Raw genomic sequence first — 15,413 nt, forward strand, 5'->3', positions numbered from 1 at the left:
ATGGCACACTTGGAGCACTGTGCACAGTTCTGGTCTCCATATACCTGGGTTAGACCACACTTGGAGCACTGTGCACAGTTCTGGTCTCCATATACCTTGGTTAGACCACACTTGGAGCACTGTGCACAGTTCTGGTCTCCGTATACCTGGGTTAGACCACACTTGGAGCACTGTGCACAGTTCTGGTCTCCATATACCTTGGTTAGACCACACTTGGAGCACTGTGCACAGTTCTGGTCTCCATAATATAAAAAGGGTATAGGGGAGGTGCAAAAAAGATGCATGTGGGTGGGGATGATAGAATCATAGAAAGTTACAGCACAGACGGAGGCCATTCAGCCCATCGTGTCCGCTTCTGCCGAAAAATTGCTATCCAGCTTAATCCCACTTTCCAGCTCTTGGTCCGTAGCCCTGCAGGCCACGGCTCATCAGGTGCACATCCAGGTACTTTTTAAATGACCCTCTCAGGCAGTGAGTTCCAGACCCCCACCACCCTCTGGGTGAAAACATTTCTCCTCAACTCCCCTCAAATCCTTCTACCAATCACTTTAAATCAATACATTTGGGGAGAGCAAACAAGGCAAGGGAATGCACAATAAATGGGAGGATACTGAGAGGTGTCGAGGAAGTGAGGGACCTTGGAGTGCATGTCCACAGATCCCTGAAGGTAGCAGGACAGGTAGATAAGGTGGTTAAAAAGGCATACGGGATACTTTCCTTTATTATCAGAGGCATAGAATATAAGAGCAGGGAGGTTATGTTGGAACTGTATAAAACACTGGTTACAGTTCTGGTCAGTGACCAGAGGCCATTGATTTAAAGCAGGCAGGGAGGAGGCTCATGTGGAGCATAAACACTGGCCCTGACCAGATGGGCAGAATGGCCTGTTCCTGTGCTGTATGTTGTATGTAATTCTATGATGGGCTCTGAACCTGGATCGTTGAATGGGACCATAGTGTAGAAAGACGGTTCCTGAGGGGTGCCTTGCTTGCTGTCGATGATGGCAATGGTTCGCTGCTTTACAGCACTGATGTCGTCTGACATACTCCCAGTGGTGTCAATCGCAAAGGAGAGTGAGGAGGGGCTGTTAATATTCAAAAACCTACAGAGAAAAAACAGGTGGATTCACCCCATCAGAGTTATCACCAGGGTAGGTACAGAGTAAATCTCCCTCTACACTGTCCCATCAAACACTCCCAGGGCAGGTACAGGGTGAGATACAGAGTAAAGCTCCCTCTACACTGTCCCATCAAACACTCCCAGGGCAGGTACAGGGTGAGATACAGAGTAAAGCTCCCTCTACACTGTCCCATCAAACACTCCCAGGGCAGGTACAGGGTGAGATACAGAGTAAAGCTCCCTCTACACTGTCCCATCAAACACTCCCAGGGCAGGTACAGGGTTAGATACAGAGTAAAGCTCCCTCTACACTGTCCCATCAAACACTCCCAGGGTAGGTACAGGGTTAGATACAGAGTAAAGCTCCCTCTACACTGTCCCATCAAACACTCCCAGGGCAGGTACAGGGTTAGATACAGAGTAAAGCTCCCTCTACACTGTCCCATCAAACACTCCCAGGGCAGGTACAGGGTTAGATACAGAGTAAAGCTCCCTCTACACTGTCCCATCAAACACTCCCAGGGCAGGTACAGGGTTAGATACAGAGTAAAGCTCCCTCTACACTGTCCCGTCAAACACTCCCAGGGCAGGTACAGGGTTAGATACAGAGTAAAGCTCCCTCTACACTGTCCCATCAAACACTCCCAGGGCAGGTACAGGGTTAGATACAGAGTAAAGCTCCCTCTACACTGTCCCATCAAACACTCCCAGGGCAGGTACAGGGTTAGATACAGAGTAAAGCTCCCTCTACACTGTCCCATCAAACACTCCCAGGACAGGTACAGGGTTAGATACAGAGTAAAGCTCCCTCTACACTGTCCCATCAAACACTCCCAGGGCAGGTACAGGGTTAGATACAGAGTAAAGCTCCCTCTACACTGTCCCATCAAACACTCCCAGGGCAGGTACAGGGTTAGATACAGAGTAAAGCTCCCTCTACACTGTCCCATCAAACACTAGTCTGTGGAGTTATTTGCTGTGAGTGGTGTCTGTTTGAGGGACTGTCTATTCGCTGCTGACTCTGCCTCACCTTAAGAAGAGTTTGTCTCCCACGGAGTCTCTGATTCGAGCAAAGGCTTCAAGTGTTGCTTCAGTTGCCACCTCCGCTGCCTTTTTGTGGAGGTGTGAGTGCGGAGAGCTGAGGGAGTCCTTGTTTATTCCGCCCTTGGCATCCCGCAGTCTGGTGGCGTCCAACAAACCCCCATGGCTGCATTTACCTGGAACCGCCATTAGAATCATCATCAACAGCAACTTGCATTGAGACAACACCTTTAACGTAGTAAAACGTCCCGAGGGGCTTCATAGGAACGTAAATCAGATTCTGAGCCACATAAGATATTAGGACAGGTGACCAAAAGGTGGTCAAAGAGGGAGGTTTTAAGGAGCCTCTTAAAATGGAGAGAGGGGGAGAGGTTTAGGGAGGGAATTCCAGAGCTCAGGGCCCAGGCAGCTGAAGGCACGGCCGCCAATGGTGGAGCGATGGGAATCGGGGGGATGGACAAGAGGCCAGAATTGGAGGAACGCAGAGATCTCGGAGGGTTGTAGGGGCTGGAGGAGGTTACAGAGATAGGGAGGGGCGAGGAGGCCATGGAGGGATTTGAACACGAGGATGAGAATTTTAAAATCGAGGTGTTCCCGGACCGGGAGCCGATGTAGGTCAGCGAGCACAGGGGGTGATGGGTGAACAGGACTTGGTGCGAGTTAGGATACGGAGCAGCAGAGTTTTGGATGAGCTGATGGCTATGGAGGGTGGGAGGTTGGAGGCCGGTCAGGAGAACGTTGGAAAAATCGAGTCTGGACCCTGGATCAAAAACTAAATTTCTCCATCCTCCCCGGCCCTTCTCTGTTTCTGGTCTGTCAAACTCCTTTCAAATGACCCTCCTTCCATGCTCCCAAAATTGTCATGTTGGTTTCTTTAAGTGGACTGAGAGCCGGCTTGTAGCCCCTTCAGCCCGTCTGGACATTCTGGTTCACAAATGCCACAGTTCAAGGTCACATTGTCCTATTGGGTGTTTCAGCCCCTCTCCCATTGGGGGATAAGCCCCTCTCCCATTGGCCTGTTGGGAGATAAGCCCCTCTCCCAATGGCCTGTTGGGGGTTAATCCCCTCTCCCATTGGCCTGTTGGGGGATAAGCCCCTCTCCCATTGGCCTGTTGGGGGTTAGGCCCCATTCCCATTGGCCTGTTGGGGGTTAAGCCCCTCTCCCATTGGTCCATTGGGGTTTTAGCCCCTCCCCCATGGGCATGTCCATACTCGGGCAGCTGCACAACTTTGAGAGGTGTTTCCAGTTTGATGATGTGGATTGTGGCCTTGGTTCAACCCACTTTCAGAACAGGTTGGTTGAGAATCATTGCTCTCTGAATTCCTGGTAAGGATTCTTGCACTGGGTGTGTGTAGAAATATGGGTGATGATGGACCTCCAGATCATATCGCAAGTTAATGGCTGAGGTGGAAATGCTAAAAATCGATTCTATCGGTGGATCCGAGTCCAGTACTGGTGATGTTATTGGTCTAGTAATCCAGTGGGTGGGGGTTCGAGCCCCCACCCCAGAGACTTGAGCCCCGTAATCCAGGCTGACTCTCCAGTGCCAGTACTGAGGGAGCGCCGCACTGTCGGAGGGTCAGTACTGAGGGAGCGCCGCACTGTCGGAGGGTCAGTACTGAGGGAGCGCCGTACTGTCGGAGGGTCGGTACTGAGGGAGCACCGCACTGTCGGAGGGTCGGTACTGAGGGAGCGCCGCACTGTCAGAGGGTCAGTACTGAGGGAGCGCCGCACTGTCAGAGGGTCAGTACTGAGGAAACGCCGCACTGTCAGAGGGTCAGTACTGAGGGAGCGCCGCACTGTCGGAGGGTCAGTACTGAGGGAGCGCCGCACTGTCAGAGGGTCAGTACTGAGGGAGCGCCGCACTGTCAGAGGGTCAGTACTGAGGGAGCGCCGCACTGTCAGAGGGTCAGTACTGAGGGAGCGCCGCACTGTCGGAGGGTCAGTACTGAGGGAGCGCCGCACTGTCGGAGGGTCAGTACTGAGGGAGTGCTGCACAGTCATGGGGGCCGTCTTTCGGATGAGACGTTAAACCGAGGCCCCGTCTGCCCCTCTCAGGTGGGTGTAAAAGATCCCACGGCCACTATTTTGAAGAAGAGCAGGGGGGAGTTCTCCCCGGTGTCCTAGGCCCAATATTTATCCCTCAACCAACATCACTAAAAAAACAGACGATCTGGTCATTTAACTCATTGCTGTTTGTGGGATCTTGCTGTGCGCAAATTGGCTGCTGCGTTTCCTACATTACAACAGTGACCACACTTCAAAGGTACTTGATTGGCTGTGGAAACGGTTAAGGATACAATTGTGGCTCAGGTATTCTGTGGTGAGACTTTCCATCTGAGGGACACACCTCAAGGCGGCATTCTGTTCCCATGGGCCAAGAGGTGGCTGGACTGGTAACAGTCCACTCTCTCCCCACCCTAAACACTCAACTCCCTCCCAAACCCTGAACACCCAACTCCCTCCCTCACCCTAAACATTCACTCCCTTCACCACCAGCGCACCGTGGCTGCAGTGTGCACCATCCACAGGATGCACTGCAGCAACGCGCCAAGGCTTCTTCGACAGCACCTCCCAAACCCGCGACCTCTACCACCTAGAAGGACAAGAGCAGCAGGTACATGGGAACAACACCACCTGCACGTTCCCCTCCGAGTCACACACCATCCCGTCTTGGAAATATATCGGCCGTTCCTTCATCGTCGCTGGGTGAAAATCCTGGAACTCCCTTCCTAACAGCACTGTGGGAGAACCTTCACCACACGGACTGCAGCGGTTCAAGAAGACGGCTCACCACCACCTTCTCAAGGGCAATTAGGGATGGGCAATAAATGCCGGCCTTGCCAGCGACACCCACATTCTGGGAATACATTTTTTTTAAAGTCACTGAGCCGGTTGTGAAGAATCTTCAAGTCCAGAGTTGATGGAAGCTCTGATCATTGGGATGTCTTAAATCCTCCCCCCGTGCCCTGGGACTCTGCACATCCTCCCTCCACACACTTACTTCAAATTACATCGAATTTACAGCACAGAAACAGGCCATTCGGCCCAACTGGTCTATCCCGGTGTTTATGCTCCACACGAGCCTCCTCCCTCCCTACTCCATCTCACCCTATCACCATATCCTTCTATTCCTTTCTCCCTCATGTGTTTCTCCAGCTTCCCCTTAAATCCATCTACACTATTCACCTCAACTACTCCTTGTGGGATCGAGTTCCACATTCTCACCACTCTCTGGGTAAAGAAGTTTCTCCTGAATTTTGTATTGGATTTATTAGAGACTATTTTATATTTATGACCCCTCGTTCTGGTCTCCCCCCACAAGTGGAAACATTTTCTCTACATCTACCCTATCAAACCCTTCCATAATCTTAAAGACCTCTATCAGGTCACCCCTCAGCCTTCTCTTTTCTAGAGAAAAGAGTCCCAGCCTGCTCAGTCTTTCCTGATAGTTATAACCTCTCAGTTCTGGTATCATCCTAGTAAATCTTTTTTGCACCTTCTCCAAAGCCTTTTTGTAATATGGAGACCTGAACTGTGCACAGTGCTCCAAGTGTGGTCTAACCAAGGTATATGGAGACCAGAACTGTGTACAGTGCTCCAAGTGTGGTCTAACCAAGGTATATGGAGACCAGAACTGTGCACAGTGCTCCAAGTGTGGTCTAACCAAGGTATATGGAGACCTGAACTGTGCACAGTGCTCCAAGTGTGGTCTAACCAAGGTATATGGAGACCAGAACTGTGTACAGTGCTCCAAGTGTGGTCTAACCAAGGTATATGGAGACCAGAACTGCATGCAATATTCCAAGTGTGATCTAACCAAGGTTCGATACAAGTTTAACATAACTTCTCTGCTTTTCAATTCTATCCCTCTACAAATGAACCCCAGTGCTTGGTTTGCATTTGTTATGGCCTTTTTGCTACTTTCAGTGATTTGTGTATCTGTCCCCCCAGATCCCTCTGCTGCTCTACCCCATTTAGACTCTTATTATCCAAGCAGTATGTGGCCTCCTTATTCTTCCTTCCAAAATGCACCACCTCACACTGATCTATACTGAAATTCATTTGCCAATTACACACCCATTCTGCCCGTTTATTAATGTCTTCCTGTGTTTTGTCGCTGTCCTCCTCAATATTAACCACACCCCCCAATTTGGTGTCAGCCGCAGATTGTGAAATTGTATTTCTGATTCCCGAGTCAACTCACCACGTGGCTTTCCAAAAGGGAGGATGTTGAAGTAACCGGTGGTGAGGACCTTCCTGGAGATGATATTGTCGAGGATATTATTGCGACAGACGCTGGTGGAGCAGGCACTGCATGTCTCCTCATCCTTCGCTGGGAGTGGGAGAGGGGTTACATTCTGTTAAAGTTCCGATCGCATTCAATGCGCTGGTCACTGTTACAATGCCACAGCAATCTTGTAAATATCCTTTCTGTTGTACAGAGACTTGGTCAGACCCGAACTGGAGTATTGCGTTCAGTTCTGGGCACCGTCTGCGAGGAGCAGTGAGAGTCGGTGTGTGTGGGACCCGTACCCCAGTGAGAGTCGGTGTGTGTGGGACCCGTACCCCAGTGAGAGTCGGTGTCTGTGGGACCCGTACCCCAGTGAGAGTCGGTGTGTGTGGGACCCGTACCCCAGTGAGAGTCGGTGTGTGTGGGACCCGTACCCCAGTGAGAGTCGGTGTGTGTGGGACCCGTACCCCAGTGAGAGTCAGTGTGTGTGGGACCCGTACCCCAGTGAGAGTCGGTGTGTGTGGGACCCGTACCCCAGTGAGAGTCGGTGTCTGTGGGACCCGTACCCCAGTGAGAGTCGGTGTCTGTGGGACCCGTACCCCAGTGAGAGTCGGTGTCTGTGGGACCCGTACCCCAGTGAGAGTCGGTGTGTGTGGGACCCGTACCCCAGTGAGAGTCGGTGTGTGTGGGACCCGTACCCCAGTGAGAGTCGGTGTCCGTGGGACCCGTACCCCAGTGAGAGTCGGTGTGTGTGGGACCCGTACCCCAGTGAGAGTCGGTGTGTGTGGGACCCGTACCCCAGTGAGAGTCGGTGTGTGTGGGACCCGTACCCCAGTGAGAGTCGGTGTGTGTGGGACCCGTACCCCAGTGAGAGTCGGTGTGTGTGGGACCCGTACCCCAGTGAGAGTCGGTGTGTGTGGGACCCGTACCCCAGTGAGAGTCGGTGTCTGTGGGACCCGTACCCCAGTGAGAGTCGGTGTCTGTGGGACCCGTACCCCAGTGAGAGTCGGTGTGTGTGGGACCCGTACCCCAGTGAGAGTCGGTGTCGGTGGGACCCGTACCCCAGTGAGAGTCGGTGTGTGTGGGACCCGTACCCCAGTGAGAGTCGGTGTGTGTGGGACCCGTATCCCAGTGAGAGTCGGTGTCTGTGGGACCCGTACCCCAGTGAGAGTCGGTGTGTGTGGGACCCGTACCCCAGTGAGAGTCGGTGTGTGTGGGACCCGTACCCCAGTGAGAGTCGGTGTGTGTGGGACCCGTACCCCAGTGAGAGTCGGTGTGTGTGGGACCCGTACCCCAGTGAGAGTCGGTGTGTGTGGGACCCGTACCCCAGTGAGAGTCGGTGTGTGTGGGACCCGTACCCCAGTGAGAGTCGGTGTGTGTGGGACCCGTACCTCAGTGAGGGTCGGTGATTTGAATTTGCCTCCAGCCCCTACCTGCCCTGGTTCCGATATCCCGATCGGGTTGGATGATGTTGCTGTTTGGTGATCTGAAGCCCATTTCCATCCAGTTACTGTGACTGTAAAAGTCCTGGTGAGGAAGGTGGAACATTGATAATGAACCGTGCATCGTGTGTGGGTCCGAACAAGAGTCGAGTATCGAGGTAAAGGATCACAGTGGGTACAGCACAGGAGAAGGCCATTCAGCCCATCGTGCCTGTACCGGCTCTTTGAAAGAGCTCTCCAATTAGACCCACCCCCCCCCTGCTCTTTCTCCAGAGCCCCTTCCAATTCCCTTTTGAAAGTTATTATTGAATCTGCTCCCACCGCCCTTTCAGGCAGCGCATTCCAGATCATCACAACTCGCTGCGTAAAAAAACATTCTCCTCATCTCCCCCTCTGGTTCTTTTACCTTAAATCTGTGTCCTCTGGTTACCAACCCTCCTGCCACTGGAAACAGTTTCTCCTTATTTACTCTATCAAAACCCCTTCATGATTTTGAACCCCTCGATTAAATCTCCCCTTAACCTTCTCTGCTCTAAGGAGAACAATCCCAGCTTCTCCAGTCTATCCACATAACTGAAGTCCCTCATCCCTGGTACCGTTCTGGTAAATCGGCTCTGCACCCTCTCGAAGGCCTCTAAGTAGGGTTCAGATCCTTCCCTGTGAGGTGAGGGAGGAGCCCCACTATATCCCTTAACCCTGCCCCTACAAATACACGGAGCGGGAGATCACCGCCCGGTGTGGGCCTGAGAGACACGGAGCGGGAGATCACCGCCCGGTGTGGGACCGAGAGACACGGAGCGGGAGATCACCGCCCGGTGTGGGACCGAGAGACACGGAGCGGGAGATCACCGCCCGGTGTGGGACTGAGCCTCACTGATGGGTAAGAGGCCCAATTTGCACTCCTGTTGTGTGTTGATCTGGTGGAGCTGAATTGGGGCCTCAGTTTGTCTGAGTTAGGGAGGGGGAAAATAATTCAGGGTTGTGTACAGGAGAACTCAAGATCAGTGGAGTAGCTGGCAGACACTCACACGCGAAGGATGCGAATTCGGGAATGAGGGCATTTGGAGCCCATGAAGAAAGGCAAAATGCAAAGAAATGTCAGCCATGGGTTAGAATCATTGTAAGCTCTTTAATGCGGAGGGCGCTCCCTTACCCGCGGCGCGCGGAGGACGCTCCCTTACCCGCGGCGCGCGGAGGGCGCTCCCTTACCCGCGGCGCGCGGAGGGCGCTCCCTTACCCGCGGCGCGCGGAGGGCGCTCCCTTACCTGCGGCGGGCGCTCCCTTACCTGCGGCGCGCGGAGGGCGCTCCCTCACCCGCGGCGGGCGCTCCCTTACCTGCGGCGCGCGGAGGGCGCTCCCTTACCTGCGGCGCGCGGAGGGCGCTCCCTTACCTGCAGAGGGCGCTCCCTTACCTGCAGAGGGCGCTCCCTTACCTGCGGAGGGCGCTCCCTTACCCGCGGCGCGCGGAGGGCGCTCCCTTACCCGCGGCGCGCGGAGGGCGCTCCCTTACCTGCGGAGGGCGCTCCCTTACCTGCGGCGCGCGGAGGGCGCTCCCTCACCCGCGGCGGGCGCTCCCTTACCTGCGGCGCGCGGAGGGCGCTCCCTTACCTGCGGCGCGCGGAGGGCGCTCCCTTACCTGCAGAGGGCGCTCCCTTACCTGCGGAGGGCGCTCCCTTACCTGCGGAGGGCGCTCCCTTACCCGCGGCGCGCGGAGGGCGCTCCCTTACCCGCGGCGCGCGGAGGGCGCTCCCTTACCCGCGGCGCGCGGAGGGCGCTCCCTTACCCGCGGAGGGCGCTCCCTTACCTGCAGCGTGTGAAGGAGTCGGCCCATGTTTTTCCGAGCAGAGCTGAAATTGTCCTGTCGGATGTTCTGGACGACACTGGTCAGCAGCTCCAGGATCTTGGCCTTTCCCTCCACCAGCGTCTCTGAATCAAAGTGTCGAGCGGCAGAAAACACGTACAGATAATCCACAAAGATATTGGCGCTGGTAATATCACTCACTGCCTGGTTGAAACTGCAGGCAGAAATCGTCCCTCCGTAGTAGGCCTGGAACAGATTCTCGGCCGTTAACTCCACATCCTGTAATGGGGCGAGGAACGAGGTTAATGTCAGTGGAATATGTCCCATCAAACACTCCCAGGGTCAGGTACAGGGTTAGATACAGAGTAAAGCTCCCTCTACACTGTCCCATCAAACACTCCCAGGGCAGGTACAGGGTTAGATACAGAGTAAGGCTCCCTCTACACTGTCCCATCAAACACTCCCAGGGCAGGTACAGGGTTAGATACAGAGTAAAGCTCCCTCTACACTGTCCCATCAAACACTCCCAGGGCAGGTACAGGGTTAGATACAGAGTAAAGCTCCCTCTACACTGTCCCATCAAACACTCCCAGGGCAGGTACAGGGTTCGATACAGAGTAAAGCTCCCTCTACACTGTCCCATCAAACACTCCCAGGGCAGGTACAGGGTTAGATAGAGAGTAAAGCTCCCTCTACACTGTCCCATCAAACACTCCCAGGGTCAGGTACAGGGTTAGATACAGAGTAAAGCTCCCTCTACACTGTCCCATCAAACACTCCCAGGGCAGGTACAGGGTTAGATACAGAGTAAAGCTCCCTCTACACTGTCCCATCAAACACTCCCAGGGCAGGTACAGGGTTAGATACAGAGTAAAGCTCCCTCTACACTGTCCCATCAAACACTCCCAGGGTCAGGTACAGGGTTAGATACAGAGTAAAGCTCCCTCTACACTGTCCCATCAAACACTCCCAGGGTCAGGTACAGGGTTAGATACAGAGTAAAGCTCCCTCTACACTGTCCCATCAAACACTCCCAGGGCAGGTACAGGGTTAGATACAGAGTAAAGCTCCCTCTACACTGTCCCGTCAAACACTCCCAGGGTCAGGTACAGGGTTAGATACAGAGTAAAGCTCCCTCTACACTGTCCCATCAAACACTCCCAGGGCAGGTACAGGGTTAGATACAGAGTAAAGCTCCCTCTACACTGTCCCATCAAACACTCCCAGGGCAGGTACAGGGTTAGATACAGAGTAAAGCTCCCTCTACACTGTCCCATCAAACACTCCCAGGGCAGGTACAGGGTTTGATACAGAGTAAAGCTCCCTCTACACTCTCCCATCAAACACTCCCAGGGCAGGTACAGGGTTAGATACAGAGTAAAGCTCCCTCTACACTGTCCCATCAAACACTCCCAGGGCAGGTACAGGGTTAGATACAGAGTAAAGCTCCCTCTACACTGTCCCATCAAACACTCCCAGGGTCAGGTACAGGGTTAGATACAGAGTAAAGCTCCCTCTACACTGTCCCATCAAACACTCCCAGGGTCAGGTACAGGGTTAGATACAGAGTAAAGCTCCCTCTACACTGTCCCATCAAACACTCCCAGGGTCAGGTACAGGGTTAGATACAGAGTAAAGCTCCCTCTACACTGTCCCATCAAACACTCCCAGGGCAGGTACAGGGTTAGATACAGAGTAAAGCTCCCTCTACACTGTCCCATCAAACACTCCCAGGGCAGGTACAGGGTTAGATACAGAGTAAAGCTCCCTCCACACTGTCCCATCAAACACTCCCAGGGCAGGTACAGGGTTAGATACAGAGTAAAGCTCCCTCTACACTGTCCCATCAAACACTCCCAGGGCAGGTACAGGGTTAGATACAGAGTAAAGCTCCCTCTACACTGTCCCATCAAACACTCCCAGGGCAGGTACAGGGTTAGATACAGAGTAAAGCTCCCTCTACACTGTCCCATCAAACACTCCCAGGGCAGGTACAGGGTTAGATACAGAGTAAAGCTCCCTCTACACTGTCCCATCAAACACTCCCAGGGCAGGTACAGGGTTAGATACAGAGTAAAGCTCCCTCTACACTGTCCCATCAAACACTCCCAGGGCAGGTACAGGGTTAGATACAGAGTAAAGCTCCCTCTACACTGTCCCATCAAACACTCCCAGGGCAGGGACAGGGTTAGATACAGAGTAAAGCTCCCTCTACACTGTCCCATCAAACCCCGATAGTCCTCTCTTAACTCGACTGTCGATATTGACCACAGCAGCCGTCTTGTGAGGAGCGAGTTATTCCCAGATGTGTTCAGAGTGGAATCATCTCCGGCCCAGGGGTGAGACTGGGCTGTGTTGGGAGGGAATGTGATGGGGTCTGGATCAGGCTCCTCATCCTCTGCCACTCGCTGACTCGATCCATACGTGAGGATTGAATCTTGGATTAGACGCCCCCCAGACAGACAGACAGACAGACAGTGGGGATATGGAGCTGTGTCTCACCGTGAAGGAGTTGGGAGGAAGTACATTGCCCTCGAAGTTGGGTATTTGCTGGAACATTGTGTAGGTTATTCTCAGGGCTGCTGTCTTTGTCATCATCTTGTGTGTGACGCTGCCTTTGCCGTTACTCGTTAAGAAGCTGAGAATTCCTCTACTTGACAGGACGAGCAGGATCCCAGCCATCGAAACCCTCATCTTCACTCCGAGGATTCAGCCTGGAAAATAAAATGGAAATCATCAGGAGTGGGAGCTCCCCCATCACGGACTCTTCCAACCCCCCACCCCATTTAATCTCCCCCCACAGCCCCTGGACACTCTCCCCCATCACGGACTCTCCCCCCCCATTTAATCTCCCCCCACAGCCCCTGGACACTCTCCCCTATCACGGACTCTCCCCCCCCATTTAATCTCCCCCCACAGCCCCTGGACACTCTCCCCCATCACAGACTCCCCCCACCAGAGGAAATAGTTTCTCTCTATCGACCCTATCGAATCCTTTAATCATCTTAAACCCCTCGATGAGATCACCCCTTAATCTTCTACACTCGAGGGAATACAAGCCCAGTCTGTGCAACCTGTCCTCGGAATTTAACCCTTTTAGCCCCAGTATCTACAGGATGCACTGCAGCAACTCGCCAAGGCTTCTTCGACAGCACCTCCCAAACCCGCGACCTCTACCACCTAGAAGGACAAGAGCAGCAGGCACATGGGGACAACACCACCTGCACGTTACCCTCCGAGTCACACACCATCCCGACTTGGAAATATATCGGCCGTTCCTTCATCGTCGCTGGGTCAAAATCCTGGAACTCCCTTCCTAACAGCACTGTGGGAGAACCGTCACCACACGGACTGCAGCGGTTCAAGAAGGCGGCTCACCACCACCTTCTCAAGGGCAATTAGGGATGGGCAATAAATGCCGGCCTCGCCAGCGACGCCCACATCCCATGAACGAATGAAAAAAAAACCCTCCAAGGCCAATATATCCTTCCTGAGGTGTGAGGCCCAGAGCTGAACGCAGTGTCTCCAGCTGGGGTCTGAGCAGAGCTTTCTTGTTCCTCTGTTGGTGTCCATGATCTCCCCGTTAAGCTCAGTCCCTCTCGCAGGGAAGACCACCCTCTCCAAGGCCTCACTGCTCTTTGGAAAGTTGGGTGTCCCACTGTTCCGAGTCTGACCTCGTCCCCACAGATCTGTACAGTTAGAGCAGCTCCTTATGGCCAGTCCCGTGCTATAATCCAAGGTTTACTCAGTCCACCTCTGGGATATCTGATCAGTTACAGTGACTCGCTTCTGAGCTCCAACACTGGGAACTGTCGAACACAATACTGGTTCAGTCCCACCCAAAACTTCACAACTCAGAGAGTTCGACACTCCATCACATCAGGACCAGCTCTCCCCCGACCACTCGTGTTACTGATCAACCAGAAAATCAATGGACCGACAAAATATACACCGAGCCAGCGAGTAACTCTTACCCTGAATAAACAGGGACTCTGTACAGTTACACAGCGAGTGACCCTCACCCTGAATAAACAGGGACTCTGTACAGTTACACAGTGAGTGACCCTCACCCTGAATAAACAGGGACTCTGTACAGTTACAGTGAGTGACCCTCACCCTGAATAAACAGGGACTCTGTACAGTTACACAGTGAGTGACCCTCACCCTGAATAAACAGGGACTCTGTACAGTTACAGTGAGTGACCCTCACCCTGAATAAACAGGGACTCTGTACAGTTACAGTGAGTGACCCTCACCCTGAATAAACAGGGACTCAGTACAGTTACAGTGAGTGACCCTCACCCTGAATAAATAGGGACTCAGTACAGTTACAGTGAGTGACCCTCACCCTGAATAAATAGGGACTCTGTACAGTTACACAGCGAGTGACCCTCACCCTGAATAAACAGGGACTCTGATAAGAAACGTACCAGACGATGGACTGTTCGAACGGCCCTGGTGGACTGACGATTCCCACTGACAGGGAGCGAGTGAGCTCTGATGGGAGTGAGCTGGAGCAGTGAGGCAGTCTTACTGTCCCATATGTGGGTGTGCTTGCTTTCTAGGTGCGTGAAATGGATTAATTTAAATTGATATCCTCACAGTTCCTTATTTCACAATCTTAATATCTTAATGTAATCAACCGCATCATTTATGCAAATATGTTCTTCCTGATACTCGATCTGATACACCAGAAACCGTCTGACTCCAAATCTCTCCACCCATCAAGCTCAACTCTCACTGGGGTACGGGTCCCACACACACCGACTCTCACTGGGGTACGGGTCCCACACACACCGACTCTCACTGGGGTACGGGTCCCACACACACCGACTCTCACTGGGGTACGGGTCCCACACACACCGACTCTCACTGGGGTACGGGTCCCACAGACACCGACTCTCACTGGGGTACGGGTCCCACACACACCGACTCTCACTGGGGTACGGGTCCCACACACACCGACTCTCACTGGGGTACGGGTCCCACAGACACCGACTCTCACTGGGGTACGGGTCCCACACACACCGACTCTCACTGGGGTACGGGTCCCACAGACACCGACTCTCACTGGGGTACGGGTCCCACAGACACCGACTCTCACTGGGGTACGGGTCCCACACACACCGACTCTCACTGGGGTACGGGTCCCACACACACCGACTCTCACTGGGGTACGGGTCCCACACACACCGACTCTCACTGGGGTACGGGTCCCACAGACACTGACTCTCACTGGGGTACGGGTCCCACACACACCAACTCTCACTGGGGTACGGGTCCCACAGACACCGACTCTCACTGGGGTACGGGTCCCCCACACACCGACTCTCACTGGGGTACGGGTCCCACACACACCAACTCTCACTGGGGTACGGGTCCCACAGACACCGACTCTCACTGGGGTATAGGTTCCACATCAGAGTTTTGGATGAGTGGAGGGTGGAAGATGGGGGGCCGGCCAGGAGAGAATTGGAATCGTGGAGTCTGGAGGTGACAAAGGCATGGATGAGGGTTTCAGCATCAGCTGGCCCGAGGCAGGGGCGAAGACGGGTGATGTTACAGAGGTGGAAATAGTCAGACTTAGTGATGTAGAGTGTATGGGGTCAGAAACACAGCTCAGGGTCAGATCGGAAGTCGAGGTTGTGAGTTTCAGCTTCAGGGGTCAGTAGCAGTACGGATACAAAATTGGCTAAGTATGAGGGAACAGAGAGTAGTGGTGAACGGTTGTTTTTCGGACTGGAGGGAGGTGTACAGTGGTGTTCCCCAGGGGTC

At 53.6% G+C, this 15,413-nt stretch overlaps 1 protein-coding gene across 1 annotated transcript in view; it reads right to left on the reverse strand.

Annotated features, from left to right (window-relative positions):
- Positions 1-12,347, reverse strand: part of LOC137307495 (von Willebrand factor A domain-containing protein 7-like) — a 35,805-nt gene extending 23,458 nt beyond the window's left edge. The window contains exons 1-6 of the mRNA XM_067976836.1: positions 12,141-12,347; positions 9,642-9,917; positions 7,829-7,922; positions 6,369-6,497; positions 2,150-2,336; positions 933-1,102 (exon numbers count right to left, since the gene is read on the reverse strand). Coding sequence (XP_067832937.1) covers positions 933-1,102; positions 2,150-2,336; positions 6,369-6,497; positions 7,829-7,922; positions 9,642-9,917; positions 12,141-12,332 — 1,048 coding nt within the window. The 5' untranslated portion in view covers positions 12,333-12,347. The remainder of the gene's footprint in view (positions 1-932; positions 1,103-2,149; positions 2,337-6,368; positions 6,498-7,828; positions 7,923-9,641; positions 9,918-12,140) is intronic.
- Positions 12,348-15,413: the final 3,066 nt, after the last annotated feature.

This window comes from Heptranchias perlo, unplaced genomic scaffold, assembly GCF_035084215.1.
Source record: "Heptranchias perlo isolate sHepPer1 unplaced genomic scaffold, sHepPer1.hap1 HAP1_SCAFFOLD_1014, whole genome shotgun sequence".
NCBI classification, from domain to species: Eukaryota; Metazoa; Chordata; class Chondrichthyes; order Hexanchiformes; family Hexanchidae; genus Heptranchias; species Heptranchias perlo.